At 41.8% G+C, this 27,277-nt stretch overlaps 1 protein-coding gene across 2 annotated transcripts in view; it reads left to right on the plus strand.

Annotated features, from left to right (window-relative positions):
- LOC124622061 (Bardet-Biedl syndrome 7 protein homolog) overlaps window positions 1-27,277 on the plus strand; it is a 148,118-nt gene that overhangs the window by 72,378 nt on the left and 48,463 nt on the right. For both annotated transcript variants that reach the window (XM_047147634.1, XM_047147635.1), the window contains one exon: window positions 4,737-4,854. In XM_047147634.1, coding sequence (XP_047003590.1) covers window positions 4,737-4,854 — 118 coding nt within the window. The remainder of the gene's footprint in view (window positions 1-4,736; window positions 4,855-27,277) is intronic.

Consider the following 27,277-nt stretch of genomic DNA (forward strand, 5'->3'; position numbering starts at 1 on the left):
AATTTTGTCATGTTCATTATTTGTAACTTTGGGTGCACTTCTTAGCTGTCACGAGTGATTGCACACTAGTACATAAAGTACCTGATGCCACACAGTACTCTACAAAAAAGAGTTATTAACATTCGGGCTTATAGCACCTGGTTTCTTTCTTTTTACTTTCTTTGTGGCTGATAGAAATATTAATAATTACAATGTACACACTGTGGGAAAGATGTGCATGCTCTTTTGTCTGACCCTGTCTTTATTTAACAGTTTCTTGTGCTAACTCACATCATAATCTGCAGTGTGAAGATCATTATCCCCATAGAGTTCCCCTTTCAGGCCATTATCTTTATATTACTGTAATTATTTCTTTATTATTATTATTTTATTTGACATTTGGCAAAAAAGTGTCATGCTGCTATATATATAACAAATATAATACATTTCAAATAGTTGTTATAAATATGATTTCAAATATTCATTTCTGGAACATCAACGTGTTATAGATACAAGCTTTACACATAATTTGAGATGATATCAAGAAATTGAGTATTAATTTATACAAATGGATCTAACATTGGAAACTCTAGGTAGGAAAAGGCAGATTGCTACTTACCATTAAGAAGACACGCCAAGTTGCAGACGGACACAATTAAGATACTCACATATAGCTTTTGGTCAAAGTCTTCATCAGTAAAAGAGACACACAAACACACAGACAAACACAGTTCATGCACACATGACCGCCAACTCCAGCATTTCTTACCCAAGATGCTGGAATTGGTGATCATGTGTGCATGAAGTTCGCTTGCTTGTATGTTTGTCCCTCCTTAACTGGCAAAAGCTGTGGCCAAAACTTACACATATGGTTGGAGTTCCCATAAAATACTGGGAAAACCACAAGGTAGAAGGAAGCCAACTTCTGAAATCTGCCTTAAAAACCTCTTCTGTGCACCCTGTTTTTGGAACATGCTAAGAAAATATTGTTCAGATCAGAATATGACACTGCAGTGAAGAGAATTCAAGATTTCTATTTGTTGAAGATGTGCTGGATAATATCCATAATTAAAACATATCTTTCTTTCTCTTGTTATTAATTTCCTTGAGAGCATTTCGCCATGTAACCAGGCTTTTAGTGCAATAGTTCTTTGGATTTGGGCATAACTTTTGTCCTCATTAGATATAGATAAATTCAAATATTCTTTCACATAGGTAATAATTTTGTCCTTGATCCATGGATTAAGGTCTTATTTAGGAATTGGTGAGTGATAGAAAATTCCTGATGTTAATGCTGACTTTGCTAACTGATCTACCTGTTCATTTTGAGTGAGTGACGTGGGAGTGAGAAGAGGTCCAATTGAAAGAAGAGATGATTCCTTTTGGCATTGTTTTGTGTCACCATATGAGAAATTTTGGCCGTATATGATTTGTATCGTAGTCCCATTTTGGGTTTTCAGCAGGCTTAACAACACTTTTGAAATCTAATATAACTGCTATTGTATCCACCTGGAATCCGTCTCCAGGCAGCACAGGGGTACGCTGCAAGCTGCCACCTATCCAGCACTGGCGACACCACTGCAGAAAATCAGTCTGACAGTAATGTAAGCACAGCACATTATTCTCAACTGCATTTTCTGCAGCTGCCATGGTAACATATGGTGCCAGCTTTGCCATTAATGGTGTGAGACTTGCCACATTCAGTGTGGCCCTTATGGGCACTGATTCTTCCTCTGCAAATCACATGTCTGCTGATCGTAGTGGCAGCACTCTTCCTTCGGGTGGCTTTAAAACACACCATTCAGCTGATCAGAGCCAGTTTCACATTAGAGGTCACTCTGGTATAAGTGCCTGCTGTATTCCTGTCCCTAAATCAGAGCTCCCTTCACCCCAGTGCAACTGTACACTCCAACCCACGTCCGAGTGCTCACTTCACACCTTGTCTGTGATCAACTCACTGGACCCAACACCAGCTGCACCCGCAACATGTCAGTGCACAACTCACCATCACTCCCTAATTAGGGTGGCTACACCTGGGCTTTCCGATGGAGGCCATCTCTTCACATTGTCCATAACAGCAACACTACCCTGACCAGCTATGAGCTCCTGCCTTACTGGGCCTCTCACCTAGACTGTCCTCAAGCCTTGCCACTCTCCACTGATGCATTTGCATTGCCATTGCTCTTGTAAGAACTCTCCCAGTGCAACATTACTGACTATTGGTGGACTGGAACCAGATAGTAGGGTTTCAAATCCAAACAACTGTTTTGCTGCATTCAGTATGTGAGCTGTAAATAAACTTTGTCTGTTCTTGCTACCTGAGACACATTAATTGGCATGGCAAGATACACAACTCGGCAACGAGGAGTGGAATTTGTCCCACCTGTGACTGTTTCACTTTTTCATACTTTGTGTGCTCACTCCGTGCACCTGCGTATCTCTTTGCACTACTTAGGTTGGTTGCCTCTCCCAGTTCCTTGACACGCGTGTCAGATCCTTGTGAAATATCCAGATGCAAGACCTGCCTGATTCATCTGCTCCAATTATCCTACTCTAGTCCTGTCATAGGCTTACACTATCATATCAGAGGCAGGGCCACCTGTGAAAGCAGTCATATCATACACCAGCTCTGGTGCTATTTCTGCACTGGATTTTATGTGTGCGTGACCACCAACTGGTTGTCCACCAGAATGAATGGTCACCACCAAACTGTGGCCAAGGGCAGAATTTAATACCCAGTGGCAGGACACGCTGCTGAACTCTACATTCTCAAGTTTGATGATTGCTTCACAACCAGTGTCATCTGGATCCTTTTCCCCAGCACCAGCTTTTCTGAAGAACAATGTAGATGGGAGTTATCCATGCAATACATTCGCTCCTGTAATCCATCTGGCCTCAATCTCCACTAACCATCTGCACTGACACCAGCTACCCAACTGCCTTCCCTTCCTCTGTCCTATCATCTTCTCCCTTGTCATGCTTTCACATCATCATCACCGTGTGCCATATGACCTCACCGTCTGTGGTGCCACTGTACCCGCTGCCACCTCTCCCTCCTGCATTCGTATATCACACACTTGTTGCCTCCTAGCCCTCTTCTCACTTATCGCATCTCTCTTTCTTTATCCACCCCACCTGACTAAAAACCCTCACACCAGTCTACCTGCTGAATTGCAGTCATAACATTACATGTTCGTCTATAACTAAATAAATAAATATGGTTATAATAGAGGGAAACATTCCACGTAGGAAAAATATATCTAAAAACAAAGATGATGTGACTTAACCAAATGAAAGTGCTGGCAGGTCGACAGACACACAAACGAACACAAACATACACACAAAATTCAAGCTTTCGCAACAAACTGTTGCCTCATCAGGAAAGAGGGAAGGAGGGGAAAGACGAAAGGATGTGGGTTTTAAGGGAGAGGGTAAGGAGTCACTCCAATCCCGGGAGCGGAAAGACTTACCTTAGGGGGGAAAAAAGGACAGGTATACACTCGCACACACACACACACACACATATCCATCCGCACATACACAGACACAAGCAGACATTTGTAAAGTCAAACTCTCAAAAAACAACAGGTGTCCACATGTGCATCTCTGCTTGCTCTTCATTAATAGGCTTATAAACAACGCCAACCTTTCCTATCCTGTATCGTTCCTGGTGATGAGAAATGGTGTCTTTATGGTAACAGAAGAAAAAGAAAGGAATGGTTGAGCCCAAACACAATAACTCCCTGCACGAAGACCTGCGCATATCCTCAAAAGATAATGTTAATGCACCTAGTGGATCAATGGCAGTGTAGTGTACTTTAAATTACTTCCCCAAGGTGTAACCATCGCTGCTGACTTTTATTGTCAACAACTGAAATGTCTTGCAGAGGCACTCCAAGAGCAACTATGAGGAAGACTGCGTGAAGTGATGGTATTCCATGATAACATCCGCCCACATTCTGTTAGACTGACAAAAAAATACTGTACAGAAGTTGGGTTGGGAATCCATTCCACAACCACCTTATTCAGCTGATCTTGTGCCGTGAGATTTTCACTTTTTCTGCTCTCTATTGAACAGCCATCAAGGAACTTTCTTTCCAGATGAAAATGTGCTCTGAACACAGCTCAGTTATTTCTTCACCTCAGAACCACATGATTTCTAGTCACAGATTCGAAAAGTTACTGCAGCATTGCCAGTCTGTTGTAAATAGTGAATAAGAATATATTATTAATGACTTAAAGTCTCTGTTATGTGTATCTGTTGTGTTTATTAAACTTACGGAAAAATGCTGTGAACTTATGCACCAACCCAATATTAAGGTTAGATATCTGTAGGATGGTCCCTTTTTATGATACCAGTTCCCGACAGTGAAGTGATGTTTACTGAGATTTGTCAGTCCACAGATATATTAAGCTGTCCAGTAGTCATTTGGTAACTACATCTGAAACACCCACACTGTGGAGACTGATGAAAATCCATTAGGATAACATGGTGATATTATTAACATAAGGGCACACAGATTTCACAATGCTACAACAATTTAAGATTTCCATAGGTCTTATTGTGCAATAAGTAGGTATCGTGTTTAGTATTAATAGCAAATTGACCTGTGTGTGTATGTATTTCATAGGACTAATCTCTCTTGAGTGCTTATTTGGTGATGTAACTGACAAGTCAGCACTGCTTTTTGAAGGCTATTGCGAGGATGGAAACTAAAGAAAAAATATTTACAAATATTTTGTTTATTTTTGTTCAGATCAGAGATAGAAGAACTTGAGCAGAAGGTCAACAGAGAAAGGGAAAAATACCAGGCTTCAACAGTAGACAAATCGGATGGTCTCTCTGTTCTCCAGATGGCTGCAGTGAGTGACAGGGTAAGCTGGTTTAAATTTAGAAATAACTAGCAACATATTAACTGTTGTTTGAATATTGCACATGTAGTACACCTGTGAGAAAACATAAACTGAAGCTGCAGAATGCTTTGATCAAGAACTTGTCAGTATAATTCAGGTTCTGTATATACTAACATGCAATTACAATGATGATGACTAAACAAATAGTCTTTTGTGTTGGATATAAGAGCATGAATATCTGTAGACTATACAGGATTGATGCTTGTTGTGACAGTTGTGCTCTTACACTTCTTCATTTCATACCTCATACAGTATTATGCAAGTAGTAATTCATTCATCCTTTCACAATTCATATTCAGTAAATCCCATCACGAATGAGAGCCTTTAGGGATGATGAACATGTTAAACTATACATTTAAAGGTGGGAACAGTCATTGCTGGCAATTTATGTGAATTATGGTAGAAACAAATTATGACTAGTGCCAGTCTACTCACACTGATAGTTACAGTAATTACTAATACAGTAAAAAAGAATATACGTATTATGAATGCATACATTTATTAAACTTAAGACATATGAATATGAAACTTTACACACACACACACACAAAATAAATATATATATATATATATATATATATATATATATATATATATATATATATATATATATATATATATATATATATATATATAATGGAAGGAAACATTCCACGTGGGAAAAATTATATATAAAAACAAAGATGAGGTGACTTACCGAACAAAAGCGCTGGCAGGTCGATAGACACACAAACAAACACAAACACACACACAAAATTCAAGCTTATATATATATATATGGATGGATATGTGCGTGAGTGCGAGTGTATACCTGCCCTTTTTTCCCCCTAAGGTAAGTCTTTCCGCTCCCGGGATTGGAATGACTCCTTACCCTCTCCCTTAAAACCCACTTCCTTTCGTCTTCCCCTCTCCTTCCCTCTTTCCTGATGAGGCAACAGTTTGTTGCGAAAGCTTGAATTTTGTGTGTATGTTTGTGTTTGTTTGTGTGTCTATCGACCTGCCAGCGCTTTCGTTCGGTAAGTCACCTCATCTTTGTTTTTATATATAATTTTTCCCACGTGGAATGTTTCCCTCTATTTTTTTTTATATATATATATGGTTATAATAGAGGGAAACATTCCACGTAGGAAATATATATCTAAAAACAAAGATGATGTGGCTTACCAAATGAAAGTGCTGGCAGGTCGACAGACACACAAACATACACACAAAATTCAAGCTTTCGCAACAAACTATTGCCTCATCAGGAAAGAGGGAAGGAGAGGAGAGGGAAAGACGAAAGGATGTGGGTTTTAAGGGAGAGGGTAAGGAGTCATTCCAATCCCGGGAGCGGAAAGACTTACCTTAGGGGGAAAAAAGGACGGGTATACACTCGCACACACACACATATCCATCCACACATATACAGACACAAGCAGACATATTTAAAGACAAAGAGTTTGGGCAGAGATGTCAGTCGAGGCAGAAGTGCAGAGGCAAAGATGTTGTTGAATGACAGGTGAGGTATGAGTGGCGGCAACTTGAAATTAGCGGAGATTGAGGCCTGGTGGATAACGGGAAGAGAGGATATATTGAAGAGCAAGTTCCCATCTCCGGAGTTCGGATAGGTTGGTGTTAGTGGGAAGTATCCAGATAACCCAGACGGTGTAACACTGTGCCAAGATGTGCTGGCCGTGCACCAAGGCATGTTTAGCCACAGGGTGATCCTCATTACCAACAAACACTGTCTGCCTGTGTCCATTCATGCGAATGGACAGTTTGTTGCTGGTCATTCCCACATAGAATGCGTCACAGTGTAGGCAGGTCAGTTGGTAGATCACGTGGGTGCTTTCACACGTGGCTCTGCCTTTGATCGTGTACACCTTCCGGGTTACAGGACTGGAGTAGGTGGTGGTGGGAGGGTGCATGGGACAGGTTTTACACCGGGGGCGGTTACAAGAGTAGGAGCCAGAGGGTAGGGAAGGTGGTTTGGGGATTTCATAGGGATGAACTAAGAGGTTACGAAGGTTAGGTGGACGGTGGAAAGACACTCTTGGTGGAGTGGGGAGGATTTCATGAAGGATGGATCTCATTTCAGGGCGGGATTTGAGGAAGTCGTATCCCTGCTGGAGAGCCACATTCAGAGTCTGATCCAGTCCCGGAAAGTATCCTGTCACGAGTGGGGCACTTTTTGGGTTCTTCTGTGGGAGGTTCTGGGTTTGAGGGGATGAGGAAGTGGCTCTGGTTATTTGCTTCTGTACCAGGTCAGGAGGGTAGTTGCGGGATGCGAAAGCTGTTTTCAGGTTATTGGTGTAATGGTTCAGGGATTTAGGACTGGAGCAGATTCGTTTGCCACGAAGACCTAAGTTGTAGGGAAGGGACCATTTGATATAGAACCCATTACATGCAGTCTCCCATCCTTTATCAAAGACACCAACCACTTTCTGGAACGCCTGGAATCCTTACCCAATCTGTTACCCCCGGAAACCATTCTTGTAACCATTGATGACACTTCCTTACACACAAATATCCCGCACGTCCAGGGCCTCGCTGCGATGGAGCACTTCCTTTCACGCCAATCACCTGCCACCCTTTCTAAAACCTCTTTCCTCATTACCTTAGCCAGCTTCATCCTGACCCACAACTTCTTCACTTTTGAAGGCCAGACATACCAACAATTAAAGGGAATAGCCATGGGTACCAGGATGGCCCCCTCTTACGTCAACCTATTTATTGGTTGCTTAGAAGAAGCCTACTTGGTTACCGAGGCCTGCCAACCCAAAGTTTGGTACAGATTTATTGATGACATCTTCTGGACTCACAGTGAAGAAGCACTCCAGAATTTCCTCTCCAACCTCAACTCCTTTGGTTCCATCAGATTCACCTGGTCCTACTCCAAATCCCATGCCACTTTCCTCGACATTGACCACCATCTGTCCAATGGGCAGCTTCACACATCCATCCACATCAAACCCACCAACAAGCAACAGTACCTCCATTATGACAGCTGCCACCTATTCCATATCAAACAGTCCCTTCCCTACAGCTTAGGTCTTCGCGGCAAACGAATCTGCTCCAGTCCTGAATCCCTGAACCATTACACCAATAACCTGAAAACAGCTTTCGCATCCCGCAACTAAGCAAATAACCAGAGCCACTTCCTCATCCCCTCAAACCCAGAACCACCCACAGGAGAACCTCAAAAGTGCCCCACTTGTGACAGGACACTTCCGGGACTGGATCAGACTCTGAATGTGGCTCTCCAGCAGGGATACATCTTCCTCAAATCCTGCCCTGAAATGAGATCCATCCTTCATGAAATCCTCCCCACTCCACCAAGAGTGTCTTTCCGCCATCCACCTAACTTTCGTAACCTCTTGGTTCATCCCTATGAAATCCCCAAACCACCTTCCCTACTCTCTGGCTCCTACCCTTGTAACCGCACCGGGTGTAAAACCTGTCCCATGCACCCTCCCACCACCATCTACTCCAGTCCTGTAACCCGGAAGGTGTACAAGATCAAAGTCAGAGCCACGTGTGTAAGCACCCACGTGATTTACCAACTGACATGCCTACACTGTGATCTATGTGGGAATGACCAGCAACAAACAGTCCATTCGCGTGAACGGACACAGGCAGACAGTGTTTGTTGGTAATGAGGATCACCCTGTGGCTAAACATGCCTTGGTGCACAGCCAGCACATCTTGGCACAGTGTTACACCGTACGGGTTATCTGGATACTTCCCCCTGACACCAACCTATCAGAACTCCGGAGATGGGAACTTGCCCTTCAATATATTCTCTCTTCCCATTACCCACCAGGCCTCAACCTCCGCTAATTTCAAGTTGCCGCCCCTCGTACATCACTTGTCATTCAACAACATCTTTGCCTCTGTACTTCCGCCTCGACTGACATCTCTGCCCAACCTCTTTGCCTTTACATATGTCTGCCTGTGTCTGTATATGTACTGATGGATATGTGTGTGTGTGCAACTGTATACCTGTCCTTTTTTCCACCTAAGGTAAGTCTTTCCGCTCCCAGGGTTGGAATGACTCCTTGCCCTCTCCCTTAAAACCCACATCCTTTTGCCTTTCCCTCTCCTTCCCTCTTTCCTGATGAAGCAATGTTGGGTTGCGAAAGCTTGAAACTTGTGTGTGTGTTTGTGTGTTTTTATTGTGTCTATCTACCAGCGCTATCTCGTTTGGTAAGTCACAGCATCTTTGTTTTTTATATATATTTTTCCCATGTGGAATGTTTCCCTCTATTATAAACTTTACACACCTGTTTACGAACCTCTCAATTTCAGATTAGAGATGATCAGTGACACGAACAGTGTCACATCAATACTCAAATTCCTCCCATACTTGGGCAAGCATGTTCTTCATAACTGATGTTATACGAGTACGGATCTGGCTCTTCATCTCTTCCAGGTTCTGTGGGACTGGTGGTACATAAACATTGCCTATAGTGAAACTAAGTTGCCAGCTCCTTGATGACCAATCCAACGGTTTGGTAGAGTTTCATTCAGATATTCACGCACTGGACACCTCCTGTGAGGGGGTGCCACCTCTTGTTGAAAAATGAAGTTGTCTTTGTGCAGACTTGGAAACAACCAGTTTTGTAACATAATGAGGTACTGCTGACTGTCAACCGTGTATCCATCAAAGAAGAATGGGACGTAAACAGATGATCAGGGTATCGCACAAAACACATTGACTTTAGGCAAATCTCGTACATGTTCAGTGGCTGCATGTGGGTTCTGTAGGTCCACTAACGTGGAAAGTTGCTTCATCACTGAACATTTTTCGTTTGTCATCAGGATGCAGAGTTTGTAACAGCTGTAACTTGTACAGATTCATAACCAACTGATGTCTCAAAACACACCAAATTTTTGTCGTAGACAATTGTAACTCCCGATTGACATGACGAGTTAATTTTGAAGGACTATGTTGGAAAGCAGTTTGAATTCGTGCAACATTTTCTTCAGGAACACGAGGGCAGCCAGGGCTCCTTACTTTACATGCACATCCTGTATCTAGAAGCTTTTGACACCATCAGCGAATGTTCCATCCATTCAGAGGATCAATTTGGTACCTCAACCTGAAACGTCTCTGGACTGTAATCACAGAATTGCACTTCACAAACTTGAGAACACAAAATGATTTCTGCTGCGGAGTAGCCATTTTAAACATATGACAGGTACCAAGCAAAACCGAAGACAACTGACTTCTAGCAGCTATTAATGTAAACTAGACTATGTATTCCTTCTCCAATAGCCGAGCCAAGGCACAACAATCAATAGTTTGGACAAAACAATACTTTGTAATATATATCAATATAATAGAAGGAAACACTCCACGTGGGAAAAATTATATATAAAAACAAAGATGAGGTGACTTACCGAACAAAAGCGCTGGCAGGTCGATAGACACACAAACAAACACAAACATACACACAAAATTCAAGCTTTCGCAACAAACTGTTGCCTCATCAGGAAAGAGGGAAGGAGAGGGGAAGACGAAAGGAAGTGGGTTTTAAGGGAGAGGGTAAGGAGTCATTCCAATCCCGGGAGCGGAAAGACTTACCTTAGGGGGAAAAAAGAACAGGTATACACTCGTACACACGCACATATCCATCCACACATACAGACACAAGCAGACATATTTAAAGACAAAGAGTTTGGGCAGAGATGTCAGTCGAGGCAGAAGTGTAGAGGCAAAGAAGTTGTTGAAAGACAGGTGAGGTATGAGTGGCGGCAACTTGAAATTAGCGGAGATTGAGGCCTGGCGGATGACGAGAAGAGAGGATATACTGAAGGGCAAGTTCCCATCTCCGGAGTTCGGATAGGTTGGTGTTGGTGGGAAGTATCCAGATAACCCGGACGGTGTAACACTGTGCCAAGATGTGCTGGCTGTGCACCAAGGCATGTTTAGCCACAGGGTGATCCTCATTACCAACAAACACTGTCTGCCTGTGTCCACTCGCATGAATGGACACAGGCAGACAGTGTTTGTTGGTAATGAGGATCACCCTGTGGCTAAACATGCCTTGGTGCACAGCCAGCACATCTTGGCACAGTGTTACACCGTCCGGGTTATCTGGATACTTCCCACCAACACCAACCTATCCGAACTCCGGAGATGGGAACTTGCCCTTCAGTATATCCTCTCTTCTCGTCATCCGCCAGGCCTCAATCTCCGCTAATTTCAAGTTGCCGCCACTCATACCTCACCTGTCTTTCAACAACTTCTTTGCCTCTACACTTCTGCCTCGACTGACATCTCTGCCCAAACTCTTTGTCTTTAAATATGTCTGCTTGTGTCTGTATGTGTGGATGGATATGTGCGTGTGCGCGAGTGTATACCTGTCCTTTTTTCCCCCTAAGGTAAGTCTTTCCGCTCCCGGGATTGGAATGACTCCTTACCCTCTCCCTTAAAACCCACTTCCTTTCGTCTTCCCCTCTCCTTCCCTCTTTCCTGATGAGGCAACAGTTTGTTGCGAAAGCTTGAATTTTGTGTGTATGTTTGTGTTTGTTTGTGTGTCTATCGACCTGCTAGCGCTTTCGTTCGGTAAGTCACCTCATCTTTGTCTTTGTAATATATATATATTCTTTTTGAAACACCCTGTATGTGCATATGTATAAGAGGTGTGGCTATAAAGTAACGATACTGTTGTTATAAATCATTTTATTTTGAAAACATAAATATTTGCTTATTATCACCCACAGTATACTCTCCTCCTGTATCTCTACAGCACTCCAGGCGAATATTCCATTGATGGAAACAGTGCTGGAAGTCTTGCTCTGTGGGCTCCTTGATGTGACAGGTGCTACTTTTACTTTCAGTGCTTCAGCAGACTGAAATCATGTACCTTTTAATGCAGATTTGACCTTGAGGAATAGATAAAAGTCACATTGTGCTAGGTCAGGCAAGTAATGTAGGTGGTCTAATACTGGAATGCTGTACTTCTCTAGAAATCTCTTAACAGATAATGCGGTATGAGCCAGTGTGTTGTCTTGATGCAGGACCCGTGACTTGTTCTTCCACAGTTAGGATCTTTTTTCCTTATTTTCTCTAGGAGCTGAGCAAGAACCTTAAGGCAGTGATGTTGATTAATAGTTCGACCTTCAGGAGCTCATTGAAGATACACGGTTTCATGAATAATGAAAAAAAAAAGATAATCACTTTGAATCTTGATTTGCTCATTCGAGCTTTTTTTCATTCTTATTGGTCCCTTCCAGTAGATGGTTTGGCAGTTAGCTTGTGGATAATAAGTGAAAAACTTAGATTTGTCACATGTTATCACTGTTTCTAAGAAATTTGGATCATTTTCATTGGTACACAAAGTGTCAGTAGAAATATTTGTACAAGCTTCTATTTGTCTGATTGTGAGAGTTTTTAGCACCATTTTAAATCCATTAAGTAAAATTTGCCTGACTTATTCTTTGTCAGTTCCTACAATTTCAGCAATCAATCAGATACTCAACTGATGGTGATATCAAATCAGATTACCTATTTTTTCAATATTGTCCCCCCCCCCCCTTTTTTTTTTTTTTTTTTTTTTTTTTTTTTTTTTTTTTTTTTTTAAATCCTAGGGTAAGGCATCTTCAGCATCTTCTTGGCCATCTTGGAAATGCTTGAACCACGTAGAAACTCACGTATGTGATAAACAGTCTTCACCATACACTTCTTTTAGTAAAAGATAGGTTTCGATAGCAGTTTTTACAATTTTCTTGTGAAACTTCACAACAATCTGTGGCTGTATTATTACACTTATCGCTTTTATGGCAAAACAAAATAACAGCTCTTACACAGAAAAAGGCCACAACCACACTGGTTGTCTACAGGTACCAGAAATGCCGCATTTGGCTCAGAAGGCTTCATGCTTCACAACTCTTGGTCATTCGTCTTTGGTTCTTGTGTACTTACTCTGTGACAGCATCAGTCCCGTTATTTTATAGCCACACCTCGTATTAAGATAAAAGCAGCTGATTTGAAAGAAAACCCCTGCTCCTCCTCTTATACTACACAGTTGCTGTTTGTGGTCAAATGTTTAAGTGTAGCAAGAGCATAAATTCTATAAGTAACACAATGGGTTTCTGTCTGAATTTTCATACCTAAATGAAGAGTGCGAAATGGACAAATTGGGTACCAAATTGACCATTGTGAGTCTAGTTTTGAACAAAAAAATAAAATAAGAGAATTGAGAATAAAAAATTAATTACTTGAAACTAATCTTGACAGTTAAGAAGAGCTCAATTAGATATTTGAGGTAAAACTGCTCTGTTGGTCTATGTACTGTTGTGCATGGTACCAGTTTGTTCCAAAATGTTGCATGTGAAAATGCAGTGGTCAGGTGGTCATATTTCAGGTTCTGTCTATCATAAGGGGTAAAGTGTTTCAGATATGTCTTTGCTTAGTGACCGTTTGTATACTTGTCAGAAGAATGGGCATACTGTAGCTAACCTGAAGTACAGGATCAAAGTTTAAACTTCCTCCAGCCCAGGCAAATTTATCAAATCAGTTGATTCTTTTGCATTAGGTATGGTCTAGGATGGGACTTGGGTAGCTTTCAAATGCACCATTTGTTCAGGTGCAGTTCTTAGAAAAACCCATAAAAATCATGGTTTTTTGCTTCAGAAAGTACCAGTTGTGGGGATGACCACTTCTATAATTTATATTCATGTCAGATCGAATTTTTTACTATATGTTCTTAAGATGATATGCTCAGGAAACCTTGAAACTTCGTTCGATGCCACTATTTGAGTTACTGAAATCCAGATGTTCAAACTTAAATGTACTTATGCACATAAAATAGTCATCCAGACTGAGGTACAAATGTAGTTTTAACTGACATAGTGAACATGTGGCAAGGGTTCTAGGGTCATCACAAGGTTTCTGAAGTCACCAAACTATGTTTTTAGTCAGCACTTTTTCACAGATAAGACTTTATGACACACTGTCTCTGTATGACGGGCATTTCACGCCTATACAAATATGCAGTGACAAAAAATGCGATAAAAAGGTCTGAACACTCCTGAAAAAAAACCCAAAAGGATACAAAAAATTACGTAAAATAGAAAAGACTGTCAATTTAGCAAAATATTTCTAATAAAATTTTTACTATTTTAAGATACACATCATAAGCTGGGGATTTTCAGTGAATTGTGATCGATGAGCAAAGTATCCAGAAAAAAAGGAAAAAAAGTAAAGCAACCAATTTGTGTTCCTCTTGTATTATGCACACTTATTTATGGTTTACATGTGTCAAAGTATATACATAAACTGTCAAAGCTTTTCTGGCATATAGAATTCACTTTGTATAAGCAGCATGCACTGCTGTACCAGTGGAAAGAAGGTAACTTGCAAAAAATGGTGCTGTTAGAGCACAAAAAAGGCAAACATGTTTCTCTTTAAAAGACAGTGACAGAAAAGTCGGGAACGAGCAGCCTCAGTCCTCATTCTGCCTTTCTCACCAAAAATTTTTGGCATGCAAACATATTCTTCGTGCTTGTTTGTGCTGAAAGACTGTAACAGAAAGACAGTGTCGGGGGGGGGGGGGGGGGGGCAGGCTGTCTACCTTTAACACATGGGTATAGGCAGAACTAAAATATTAAACATTTGGGTATAGGAGAAAAAATTGGTTGGATCCCAGTATTTTTTAGCTGCTGAGGTTGTTGTTGTTGTTGTGGTCTTCAGTCCTGAGACTGGTTTGATGCAGCTCTCCATGCTACTCTATCCTGTGCAAGCTTCTTCATCTCCCAGTACCTACTGCAACCTACATCCTTCTGAATCTGCTTAGTGTATTCATCTCTTGGTCTCCCTCTACGATTTTTACCCTCCACGCTGCCCTCCAATGCTAAATTTGTGATCCCTTGATGCCTCAAAACATGTCCTACCAACAGATCCCTTCTTCTAGTCAAGTTGTGCCACAAACTTCTCTTCTCCCCAATCCTATTCAATACCTCCTCATTAGTTACGTGATCTACCCACCTTATCTTCAACATTCTTCTGTAGCACCACATTTCGAAAGCTTCTATTCTCTTCTTGTCCAAACTGGTTATCGTCCATGTTTCACTTCCATACATGGCTACACTCCATACAAATACTTTCAGAAACGACTTCCTGACACTTAAATCTATACTCGATGTTAACAAATTTCTCTTCTTCAGAAACGAATTCCTTGCCATTGCCAGTCTACATTTTATATCCTCTCTACTTCGACCATCATCAGTTATTTTACTCCCCAAATAGCAAAACTCCTTTACTACTTTAAGTGTCTCAGTTCCTAATCTAATTCCCTCAGCATCACCCGATTTAATTTGACTACATTCCATTATCCTCGTTTTGGTTTTGTTGATGTTCATCTTATATCCTCCTTTCAAGACACTGTCCATTCCGTTCAACTGCTCTTCCAAGTCCTTTGCTGTCTCCGACAGAATTACAATGTCATCGGCGAACCTCAAAGTTTTTACTTCTTCTCCATGAATTTTAATACCTACTCCAAATTTTTCTTTTGTTTCCTTTACTGCTTTCTCAATATACAGATTGAATAACATTGGGGAGAGGCTACAACCCTGTCTCACTCCTTTCCCAACCACTGCTTCCCTTTCATGCCCCTCGATTCTTATAACTGCCATCTGGTTTCTGTACAAATTGTAAATAGCCTTTCGCTCCCTGTATTTTACCCCTGCCACCTTCAGAATTTGAAAGAGAGTATTCCAGTTAACGTTGTCAAAAGCTTTCTCTAAGTCTACAAATGCTAGGAATGTAGGTTTGCCTTTTCTTAATCTTTCTTCTAAGATACGTCGTAGGGTTAGTATTGCCTCGCGTGTTCCAACATTTCTACGGAATCCAAACTGATCTTCCCCGAGGTTCGCTTCTACCAGTTTTTCCATTCGTCTGTAAAGAATTCGCGTTAGTATTTTGCAGCTGTGACTTATTAAACTGATAGTTCGGTAATTTTCACATCTGTCAACACCTGCTTTCTTTGGGATTGGAATTATTATATTCTTCTTGAAGTCTGTGGGTATTTCGCCTGTCTCATACATCTTGCTCACCAGATGGTAGAGTTTTGTCATGACTGGCTCTCCCAAGGCCATCAGTAGTTCTAATGGAATGTTGTCTACTCCCGGGGCCTTGTTTCGACTCAGGTCTTTCAGTGCTCTGTCAAACTCTTCACGCAGTATCTTATCTCCCATTTCATCTTCATCTACATCCTCTTCCATTTCCATAATATTGTCCTCAAGTACATCGCCCTTGTATAAACCTTCTATATACTCCTTCCACCTTTCTGCCTTCCCTTCTTTGCTTAGAACTGGGTTGCCATCTGAGCTCTTGATATTCATACAAGTGGTTCTCTTCTCTCCAAAGGTCTCTTTAATTTTCCTGTAGGCAGTATCTATCTTACCCCTAGTGAGACAAGCCTCTACATCCTTACATTTGTCCTCTAGCCACCCCTGCTTAGCCATTTTGCACTTCCTGTCGATCTCATTTTTGAGACGTTTGCTGCTGAGGTATGATGGAGACAATGGTGGTAGGAAAGAAAAAGAAAAGAAGACAGTTGAACAGTTGAAGTGAAAGTGGCAGTTATGTGTACTGTAAGTCATTGGGAGGAAAAGGAGACAGTGGGAGAGAGACAGACATAGTCTGCAGCAGTGAGAGGGAGGTGCTGAGCATAAAAAAGACTACAAAGAGATACTGGGTAAAAGAATTTTGAGTGTTCTGTGTTAAAAGAGCAAATATGTTTGCATGCCTTAATTTTTGGCGAAGAAAGCAGATAAGGATTGGGGCAGTTCGTTCCCCACTTTTCTGCCAGGTTTTTCCTTTTTTGTGCTCCAACAGCAGCATTTTTCTGCTGGTGGTTTCATGTCCAAATTTTCATAGCTAGATGAATAGTGGAGAAAGAACAAATAGCTAAACAAAGTGTGTGAAGTAGGCAAATGGGGCACCAAATAGACCAGTGTGCGTTGTAGTTGAGAGAGAGAGAGAGAGAGAGAGAGAGAGAGATTTACTTACTTGAAGGAAATGGGAAATTGAAATATTTCATGAACAGCTGCTGCTACCTGTGTAAATGAACTGTCAAAAACTTTTCAAGGCCAAGTGATCTAGCACATAAAACCCTGCATTAGCGTAATACTTAACTGTCAAAAACGTTTCTCTCAAAATCAAGTTCTACACTTAGTACATTTCGAGAACGAAAGATGTTAGGAAGGCAGATGAGGTATTTAAATGTTTATCTTTTCAAGGCCTAGCTGTTTAGTGCATAAAATGTTGCATTAGTGTGACAAGTTGTCAAAATTGCTTCCTTTGAATCCAGTACTAAATTCAAAACTTTTGAAGAACATAAGAGGTTAGGAAGACAATTTTATAAACACCTTTATGGTATCTCATCGGTGTTGTCACAGCTCTATAGATGACTATTGTTTTCTCTAGCAGCTGTTAGTGCTTCACAGTTGGAAGCTGGCAACAGCACTGCTAACTGTTAGGGATCTTATGCCAACTCTACTATAGAATTTCACCAGAATTGCCTGAAGTGTGCAAGTGTGGTTGACTACCAAAGATCTCTGGTAAATGTGCTGTGTTTGGAGCTGGACACAGTTCACGTACAGAAGATGACGTTGGCTGCAGTCAGCCATCTGTAGGATGCTGCCTCGGTGTGTAGTAGTTATGGGGAAATTGATGTGTCACTTGGGGCATCTCAAGTATTGCTTGTTTCGCCCTTAGGCTCTGCTGCTGACATGCCTTCGAGCATACCCAATGTAGGAGGCAGATAGTGAATGTGGGAACTGGCTGTCCTACCTTGCCCATTTGCACTATGAATGGACAAGTGGCCGCTCCTTTAGCAAGGTCTGAGCAGGCAAGAGGGGGAGTTGTTTGCTAGTTATCAGAAGTTCCAATGTTAGGCATGTTACGGGTTGGAAAGAAGTCCATTGTGTGCCCAGTACAAGACGTGGAGGAGGCCATGCCTGCAGCCATTCAGGGTGTAGTCATTTGCAAGTTGTGGCTCATCTTGGCACCAATGATGCCTTTTGCTTGGGTTCTAAGGCCATTCTCAGTTTATACAGGCTGCTGGTGGAAGTGGTGAAGTTTGCTGGCCAGCATGGAGGGAGCAGGTAGAGTTTACAGTTCCCAGTATGACACCCAGAATTAATTGGGGTCCTTTGATTTGGAGTGTAGTGGAGGGTCTCAACAAGAGTTTCTTTCAGTTCTGTGATGGTCTTGGTTGCAAGTTTCTGCACCTGTGATATGGGGCGAAGAATTGTTGTATGAGAGGTGCATTACACAAAAGAAGCAGCTGCTCAAGTAGTGGACTACTTGTGGAGTGCATAAGGTTTTTCCTTTTAGTTTGGGCAATAGTTTAAGAGTCTCTGATGAATGCTTGTCAGTCAATAGGCAGCGGAATCAGACTGCTTACAGAGTAAAGACATTTCAAATGTCACGATTTTAACCATTAATTGCTGAAGCATCATGTAAGGGCTATTTAATTCACTGCCTTCCAGGAAAGCTGTCTTGCTAAGGTTGTACTCTGGAGTCAGAAATGGATGAAAGCTGAAATTAAAAGCTCTGAAGTACTTAACAAGAAAAATGGTTCAAATGGCTCTGAGCACTATGGGACTTAACATCTGAGGTCATCAGTCCCATAGAACTTAGAACTACTTAAACCTAACTAACCTAAGGACATCACACACATCCATGCCCGAGGCAGGATTTAAACCTGCGACAGCAGCGGTCGCGCGGTTCCAGACTGAAGCGCCTAGAACCGCTGGACCACACCGGCCGGCCGACTTAACAAGATCTGGAATGTATATCAAAAAGATAGATTAGACATCATAAGAGGGAGAGTCTTCCTTGCAGTTGACAAAAATATTATGTCTTTCGAGGCTGAAATTGACAATATTTTAAAAGGATAGATAGCTACTCACCATGTAGCATAGATGCTGAGTTGCAGATAGGTACAACAAGAAGACTATTTAAAAAAGTAAGCTTTTGGCCAAAAGGCCTTCTTCTGAGTTAGACAACATACATGCACACATTCATGACACTACTCACACCCACATGACCACTGTCTTTGGTCTGGCCACAGCAGCCAGAGACAGTGGTCATGTGTGTTTGAGTTGTGTTTGCATGAATGCGTGTGTGTAGTGTTGTCTAATGGAGAAGAAATCCATATGGCTGAAAGCTGACTGTTTTGAGCAGGTAGTTTAACAACTCCTACACAATAAAATATGCTAGACCTTGTACACACAAACAGACTTGGCGTCATCAACAGTGTCAGTATAAAGACAGGGATTAGTGATTATATCATTATAGTGACAATGACTATGACTGTCTTTGTGCTGGAAAGTGGAGAAGCAGTTTTTACTTAGACAATTAATGGATGCCATTTCTGGTCAAAGGATTTTTTTCTATCATTTGTTGACTAGTCTGGTGTGGCAGTAGAAAAAAGCGAAAGGAAAAATGATGTTTTAAATCTTGCATTTAAGAAATTGTTCATCCAGGAGACTCTTACAGACTGAGTAGAGGACATAGAAGTAGGCATTCATCCCACTGAGAAGCAACAGAAAGAGTTGAAAACAAGTAAGTCATGGTCAGGATGGAATCCCAGTTTGGTTTTACAGAGGTACTCTTTGGCATTATCCCTTTACTTAGTTTGCTTTTGTTGCAAATATCTCTCCCAGCATAAAGTTCCAAGCAACTGGAAAAAGGAGCAGGCTGCATCTTCCATATATAAGAAAGGCAAAAGAACAGACCTGCAAAATTAAAGACCTATTACCTTAATATCAGTTTGCTGCATAAGTTCTTGAGCATATTAGTAAAGTATTTCCTTGCGGCAGAAAAGTTTTTGTCCACAGAGCAGCACAGAAATTATAAAATGTTGTTCAAGCAAAACTCTACTTAGCCTTTTTCTCCCATGTTATCCTGCAAACCATGGATGAAGGGTAACTGGCAGATTACATATGCCTAGATTTCTGGAAAGTGTTTGACACAGTGTGCCACTGTAGACTATTAACAAAGGTCCAAGCATACGTAATAGGTTCTTAGATATGTGAGTGGCTTGAAGACTTTTTTAATAATACAAGTTATTACAATGGCCTGGGTGGTGAGTGTTAATCAGAGACAAGGGTCTCATCAGGAGAGCCTCAGGGAACTGCAATAGGACTGGTCTTGTTCTCTATATACTAAAATTATTTAATAGTTAGTATGAGTTACAATCTGTGAAAGTTTGCTGCTGTTGCTGCAGAGTGTGAGAACATGTTGTTGTTGAGTAACTGTAGGCGGATAAAAGATGACTTAGATAGAATTTCTGTTCAGTGTGATGAATGGCAGCTTGCTATAAATGTAGAAAAACGTAAGAAATGGAGATGAGTGGGTAAAACAATCCTGTAATGTTCAAATACAGTTTTAGTGGTATGTTTCTTGATTAAATATCTAGGCATAACATTGCAAAGCGATATGAAATGGAATAAGCATATGTGGTTGGTTGTAGAAAAGGTGAACGTTAGACTTCAGTTTCTTGGGAGACTTCTAGGAAAGCGTAGCTCTTCTATGAAGGAAATTTCATATAGAACATCACCAGGTCAAATTAAAGGGAGAGATTGAAGTAATTTAGAGGCATGCTATTGTGTTTGTTACTTGTAGGTCTGATCGACACATATTACAGAAATGCTCTGTGAATTGAAATGAGACTCACAGGAAGAAAGATGATGTTCCTTTTGCAAAATATTATTGAGGAATTTTATGGAACTGGCATTTGCATCAGACTGCAGAACTATTCTACTACCACCAACAAACGTCTCGCATAAGGGTCATGAAGATTAGGTGATAAAAATCAGGGCTCATACACAGAGGAATATAGACAACTGTTTTTCCCCTTTTTCCATTTGTAAGTGGAATAGGAAAGGGAATAACTAGAAGTGATATAAGTTACCCCTTGCCATAAACTGTATAGTGGCTTGCATAGTATCTATATGTAGATGTAGAACTACTTCAGCATAAACATCATTTGAAGCAAACATAATACTGAAATAAAATGAATCATCAAACTTGACATCACTCCCAAGATAGATGTATCAGTCTTCTGTTGATGACAGATGGTACACATTGTCACGCTACAGACTTTCATAGGTGATATTTGCATTAACAAGGACTATCAAATCACCCATGAAAAATTTCTTTGTTCTTAAATAAAATTTTCTGGCAGTCAGTTCTCCAGGAAATTTAAAGTATGTCATGGACCTAAAAACTTTCCATTTCTGTAATTTCGGAATTTCTGTGCATCACAAGGAAATTATGGACAGTGGGAGACTGGAAACGATTGATTTGGGATGATCAGTCGCGTTATACCCTGTGGATTATCAATGGAAGCTGTAGAATGCTACCTGCCATCATGTGTAGTGCCAACAGTGAAGTACAAAGCAGGAGATGTTATGGTATGAGGGTTTCTTTTTCACGGTTAGGGTATGGTTCCTTTATTTCATTTAAGAGAATGCTAAATGCTGAAGGATATGAACACATTTTACAGCATTGTGTATTGCATAAAGTAAAGGAACATTTCGGATACAATTAATGAATGTATCAGCATGACAGTGTTCCCAGCCATAAACCAGCACCTGTGAGACAACAGTTTGTGGACAGTAACATTCGTGAAATGGAGTGGCCTGCCCGTACCCAAGTTCAGTCTGATGTAACACATTTGGGATGTGTTAGAATGTTGAATTCACTCAAGACCTCGTCTGGTTATCACTTAAGACCTCCTCTGGTTTTGGCTGTTGTGATAGAATGAGTTGCCATTCCTCCTGAGACATTCAGACACTTCTCTGGAAGTGGTCCAAGTGAGAGTTCAAGCAATCATTAAATCAAAGGATGGACACATCCCATATTAATGCCCACTAATAGGTATCCAGATTTCTTTGATCATGTAGTGTACCTAGTTAGATATTGACCATATGCTTTTGAATTATTGGAAGATTCAATTTAATGGAAGGGTCCCTTATCAGTCTTTCTTTAAGTAATTTGTATGTTACATGCAGTGGCATCATACAGGCAATTTATCAGTGAGTTTGAAGCAGTTATTTTCTAATGACTGTCGACATGTACTAAAAGCAATAAGTCATCCAGTTATGGCACAACTTCCAACAGTTCTTGTTTGTTTTGCAATGTTTCCAGTAATGCTTCAGTATTGATATACCAAAAATTAGGTACACACACACACACACACGGGATTACCGTTACATGATACATTTAGTACTTGCTGTTGTTAGGCTTGACAATTCTGTGTGCTGGTCTTTACCATACTTCTCTAGGAAACATTCATCGGCAGATAATTTCTTATATCTTTTTCATGGAGAATCAGCGCCACCATAAATTGCCAAATACCTTGGATATCTCTATCATTGTAATTGTTAAATGTTTTCCTTTTGTAATATACGCAAATTTCTTAGCCTCATTAACTGTGCCCTTCGTACTTTTTCCTTTGTACAACCAAATTGGGCATAGTTAATCATGCCAGCATACTGAGGCATTTTAAGCTGGTCATCATTATTTTTTCCAGTTTCTTATGCGATAAATTTGTTAGAAAAATTTGGGGTCTTTGCACTCACCCTGGGGCCCTATGAAATTCCCTGCTAGTGGTTGTCTTTTGGCACCAGTACCATTATTTGTGTATACTACAAAAAGAGTGATACCTTATAAATTATTAGCATATCTGTGCTGTTATGTTCCCATGTGCCATGCATTAATTGGCTACAAGTGACTGACTGTCCTTTTTTTTTTATTGGAAATACAATTATGAGATGTTTACATACATTTTCCATAGAGTATGAACAACATGTTTGACAACAGATTTCAGTATTTTTTTATTTTTTATTTATTTTTTTTAAATCCTGTGTATTAGTAATTTTAGGGGTAAAGTGTCAAATAAATGGATTTATCAAGGAACTTGCTTCACTCACCTAATGTGGGAGAGGAGTGAGGTATGAGGGATTGTAACTTTTTCCATGAACTGCTGAAGAGACTGTATAAAGGAGTCAAAGTCATCCAGACTTCACAAAATTTGTCTAAGACCTGACCCTGGGTGCATTACATGTTCCCATATTGCACCATATAACAGTACGTGCAGCATTACTGAACATGATAGTTTCGATGGTCCAATTGTTATGATGTGGGGGAGAATATTGTTGCATGGGTGTACTAACGCCCAAATATTTGAACATGTGACACTGCTGTCCTTCCCCACGAATGTATTTTCAGGGGTGCAATTGGCCCCGAATTCCCTTTTGTGGACACAAGTGCACAACTGCGTCAAACTGCATGGATGGAGAAGCTCTTCGAATGAGAGTATATTTAGCAAATGGACTGACCTGCCCATTCCCCAAACTAAAGTCCCATCCAGCATGTGTGGGATGTGTTGGGGAAAAATATTGCAGCATGTCTGCATGCGCCAGCGACCATCCAGCAGTTGTCAATTATACTGGTATAGGAAATGGAAATGAGCGTATGGCGTCAGTGGCCAGGAGTTCCCAGGTGGGAAGTTCGTCCGCCAAATGCAAGTCGTATTGAGTGCGACGTCACATTGGACGACTTCTGTGTCGACAATGGGGATGAAATGATGATGAGGACAGCACAACACCCAGTCCATGAGGGAAGAAAATCTCCCATACCAGACAGGAATCGAACCCAGGCCCCTGTGCATGGCAGTCCAGCACGCTGACCATTCAGCTATTGGGGTGGACTCTGGTGTAAGAATGGAACATACTACCATAAGAAATCCTTATCTACCTTGTGGCCAGCAGGGGAGCACATTGGAGAGCATTCATTGCTGTGTGTGGTGATCACACACCCTATTAAGATCCATGTCCTGTTGTTGTTGTTGTTGTGGTCTTCAGTCCTGAGATTGGTTTGATGCAGCTCTCCATGCTACTCTATCCTGTGCAAGCTTCTTCATCTCCCAGTACCTATTGCAACCTACATCCTTCTGTAGCTGTTTAGTGTATTCATCTCTTGGTCTCCCTCTACGATTTTTACCCTCCACCCTGCCCTCCAATGGTAAATTGGAGATCCTTTGATGCCTCAGAACATGTCCTACCAACTGGTCCCTTCTTCTTGTCAAGTTGTACCACAAACTCCTCTTCTCCCCAGTTCTATTCAATACCTACTCATCAGTTATGTGATCTACCCATCTAATCTAAAGCATTCTTCTGTAGCACCACATTTCAAAAGCTTCTCTTCTCTTTTTGTCCAAACTATTTATCGTCCATGTTTCACTTCCATACATGGCTACACTCCATACAAATACTTTCAGAAATGACTTCCTGACACTTAAACCTATACTCAATGTTAACAAATTCCTCTTCTTCAGAAACACTTTCCTTGTCATTGCCAGTCTACATTTTATATCCTCTCTACTTTGACCATCATCAGTTATAATAGCAAAACTCATGTACTACTTTAAGTGTCTCATTTCCTAATCTAACTCCCTCAGCATCACCCGACTTAATTTGACAACATTCCATTATCCTCGTTTTGCTTTTGTTGATGTTCATCTTATATCCTCCTTTCAAGACACTGTCCATTCCATTCAACTGCTCCTCCAAGTCCTTTGGTGTCTCTGACAGAATTACAATGTCATCGGCGAACCTCAAAGTTTTTATTTCGTCTCCATGGATTTTAATACCTACTCCAAATTTTTCTTTTGTTTCCTTTACTGCTTGCTCAATATACAGATTGAATAACATCGGGGATAGGCTACAACCCTGTCTCACTCCCTTCCCAACCACTGCTTCCCTTTCATGCCCCTCAACTCTTATAACTGCCATCTGGTTTCTGTACAAATTGTAAATAACCTTTCGCTCCCTGTATTTTACCCCTGCCACCTTTAGAATTTGAAAGAGAGTACTCCAGTCAACATTGTCAAAAGCTTTCTCTAAGTCTACAAATGCTAGAAACGTAGGTTTGCCTGTCCTTAATCTTTCTTCTGAGATAAGTCGTAAGGTCAGTATTGCCTTACGTGTTCCAATATTTCTACAGAAGCCAAACTGATCTTCCCCGAGGTCGGCTTCTACCAGTTTTTCCATTCGTCTGTAAAGAATTCGCATTAGTATTTTGCAAATGTGACTTATTAAACTGATAGTTCAGTAATTTTCACATCTGTCAACACCTGCTTTCTTTGGGATTGGAATTATTATATTCTTCTTGAAGTCTGAGAGTATTTCGCTGTCTCATACATCTTGCTCACCACATGGTAGAGTTTTGTCAGGACTGGCTCTCCCAAGGCCATCAGCAGTTCTAATGGAATGTTGTCTACTCCGGGGGCCTTGTTTCGACTCATGTCTTTCAGTGCTCTGTCAAACTCTTCACGCAGTATCGTATCTCCCATTTCATCTTCATCTACATGCTCTTCCATTTCCATAATATTGTCCTCAAGTACATCGCCCTTGTATAAACCCTCTATATACACTCCTGGAAATGGAAAAAAGAACACATTGACACCGGTGTGTCAGACCCACCATACTTGCTCCGGACACTGCGAGAGGGCTGTACAAGCAATGATCACACGCACGGCACAGCGGACACACCAGGAACCGCGATGTTGGCCGTCGAATGGCGCTAGCTGCGCAGCATTTGTGCACCGCCGCCGTCAGTGTCAGCCAGTTTGCCGTGGCATACGGAGCTCCATCGCAGTCTTTAACACTGGTAGCATGCCGCGACAGCGTGGACGTGAACCGTATGTGCAGTTGACGGACTTTGAGCGAGGGCGTATACTGGGCATGCGGGAGGCCGGGTGGACGTACCGCCGAATTTCTCAACACGTGGGGCGTGAGGTCTTCACAGTACATCGATGTTGTCGCCAGTGGTCGGCGGAAGGTGCACGTGCCCGTCGACCTGGGACCGGACCGCAGCGACGCACGGATGCACGCCAAGACCGTAGGATCCTACGCAGTGCCGTAGGGGACCGCACCGCCACTTTCCAGCAAATTAGGGACACTGTTGCTCCTGGGGTATCGGCGAGGACCATTCACAACCGTCTCCATGAAGCTGGGCTACGGTCCCGCACACCGTTATGCCGTCTTCCGCTCACGCCCCAACATCGTGCAGCCCGCCTCCAGTGGTGTCGCGACAGGCGTGAATGGAGGGACGAATGGAGACGTGTCGTCTTCAGCGATGAGAGTCGCTTCTGCCTTGGTGCCAATGATGGTCGTATGCGTGTTTGGCGCCGTGCAGGTGAGCGCCACAATCAGGACTGCGTTCGACCGAGGCACACAGGGCCAACACCCGACATCATGGTGTGGGGAGCGATCTCCTACACTGGCCGTACACCACTGGTGATCGTCGAGGGGACACTGAATAGTGCACGGTACATCCAAACCGTCATCGAACCCATCGTTCTACCATTCCTAGACCGGCAAGGGAACTTGCTGTTCGAACAGGACAATGCACGTCCGCATGTATCCCGTGCCACCCAACGTGCTCTAGAAGGTGTAAGTCAACTACCCTGACCAGCAAGATCTCCGGATCTGTCCCCCATTGAGCATGTTTGGGACTGGATGAAGCGTCGTCTCACGCGGTCTGCACGTCCAGCACGAACGCTGGTCCAACTGAGGCGCCAGGTGGAAATGGCATGGCAAGCCGTTCCACAGGACTACATCCAGCATCTCTACGATCGTCTCCATGGGAGAATAGCAGCCTGCATTGCTGTTAAAGGTGGATATACACTGTACTAGTGCCGACATTGTGCATGCTCTGTTGCCTGTGTCTATGTGCCTGTAGTTCTGTCAGTGTGATCATGTGATGTATCTGACCCCAGGAATGTGTCAATAAAGTTTCCCCTTCCTGGGACAATGAATTCACGGTGTTCTTATTTCAATTTCCAGGAGTGTACTTCTTCCACCTTTCTGCTTTCCCTTCTTTGCTTAAAACTGGGTTGCCATCTGAGCTCTTAATATTCATACAAGTGGCTCTCTTTTCTCCAAAGGTCTCTTTAATTTTCCTGTAGGCAGTATCTATCTTACCCCTAGTGAGATAAGCCTCTACATCCTTACATTTGTCTTCTAGCCATTCCTGCTTAGCCATTTTGCACTACCTGTTGATCTCATTTTTGAGAAGTTTGTATTTCTTTTTGCCTGCTTCATTTACTGCATTTTTATATTTTCTCCTTTCATCAATTAAATTCAATATTTCTTCTGTTACCCAAGGATTTCTACTAGCCCTCGTCTTTTTACTTACTTGATCCTGGGCTGCCTTCACTACTTCATGCCTCAGTGCTACCCACTCTTCTTCTACTGTATTTCTTCCCCCATTCCTGTCAGTTGATCCCTTATGCTCTCCCTGAAACTCTGTACAACCTCTGGTTTAGTCAGTTTATCCAGGTCCCATCTCCTCAATTTCCCACCTTTTTGCAGTTTC

Source organism: Schistocerca americana, chromosome 7 (genome assembly GCF_021461395.2).
Source record: "Schistocerca americana isolate TAMUIC-IGC-003095 chromosome 7, iqSchAmer2.1, whole genome shotgun sequence".
Lineage (NCBI taxonomy): Eukaryota > Metazoa > Arthropoda > Insecta > Orthoptera > Acrididae > Schistocerca > Schistocerca americana.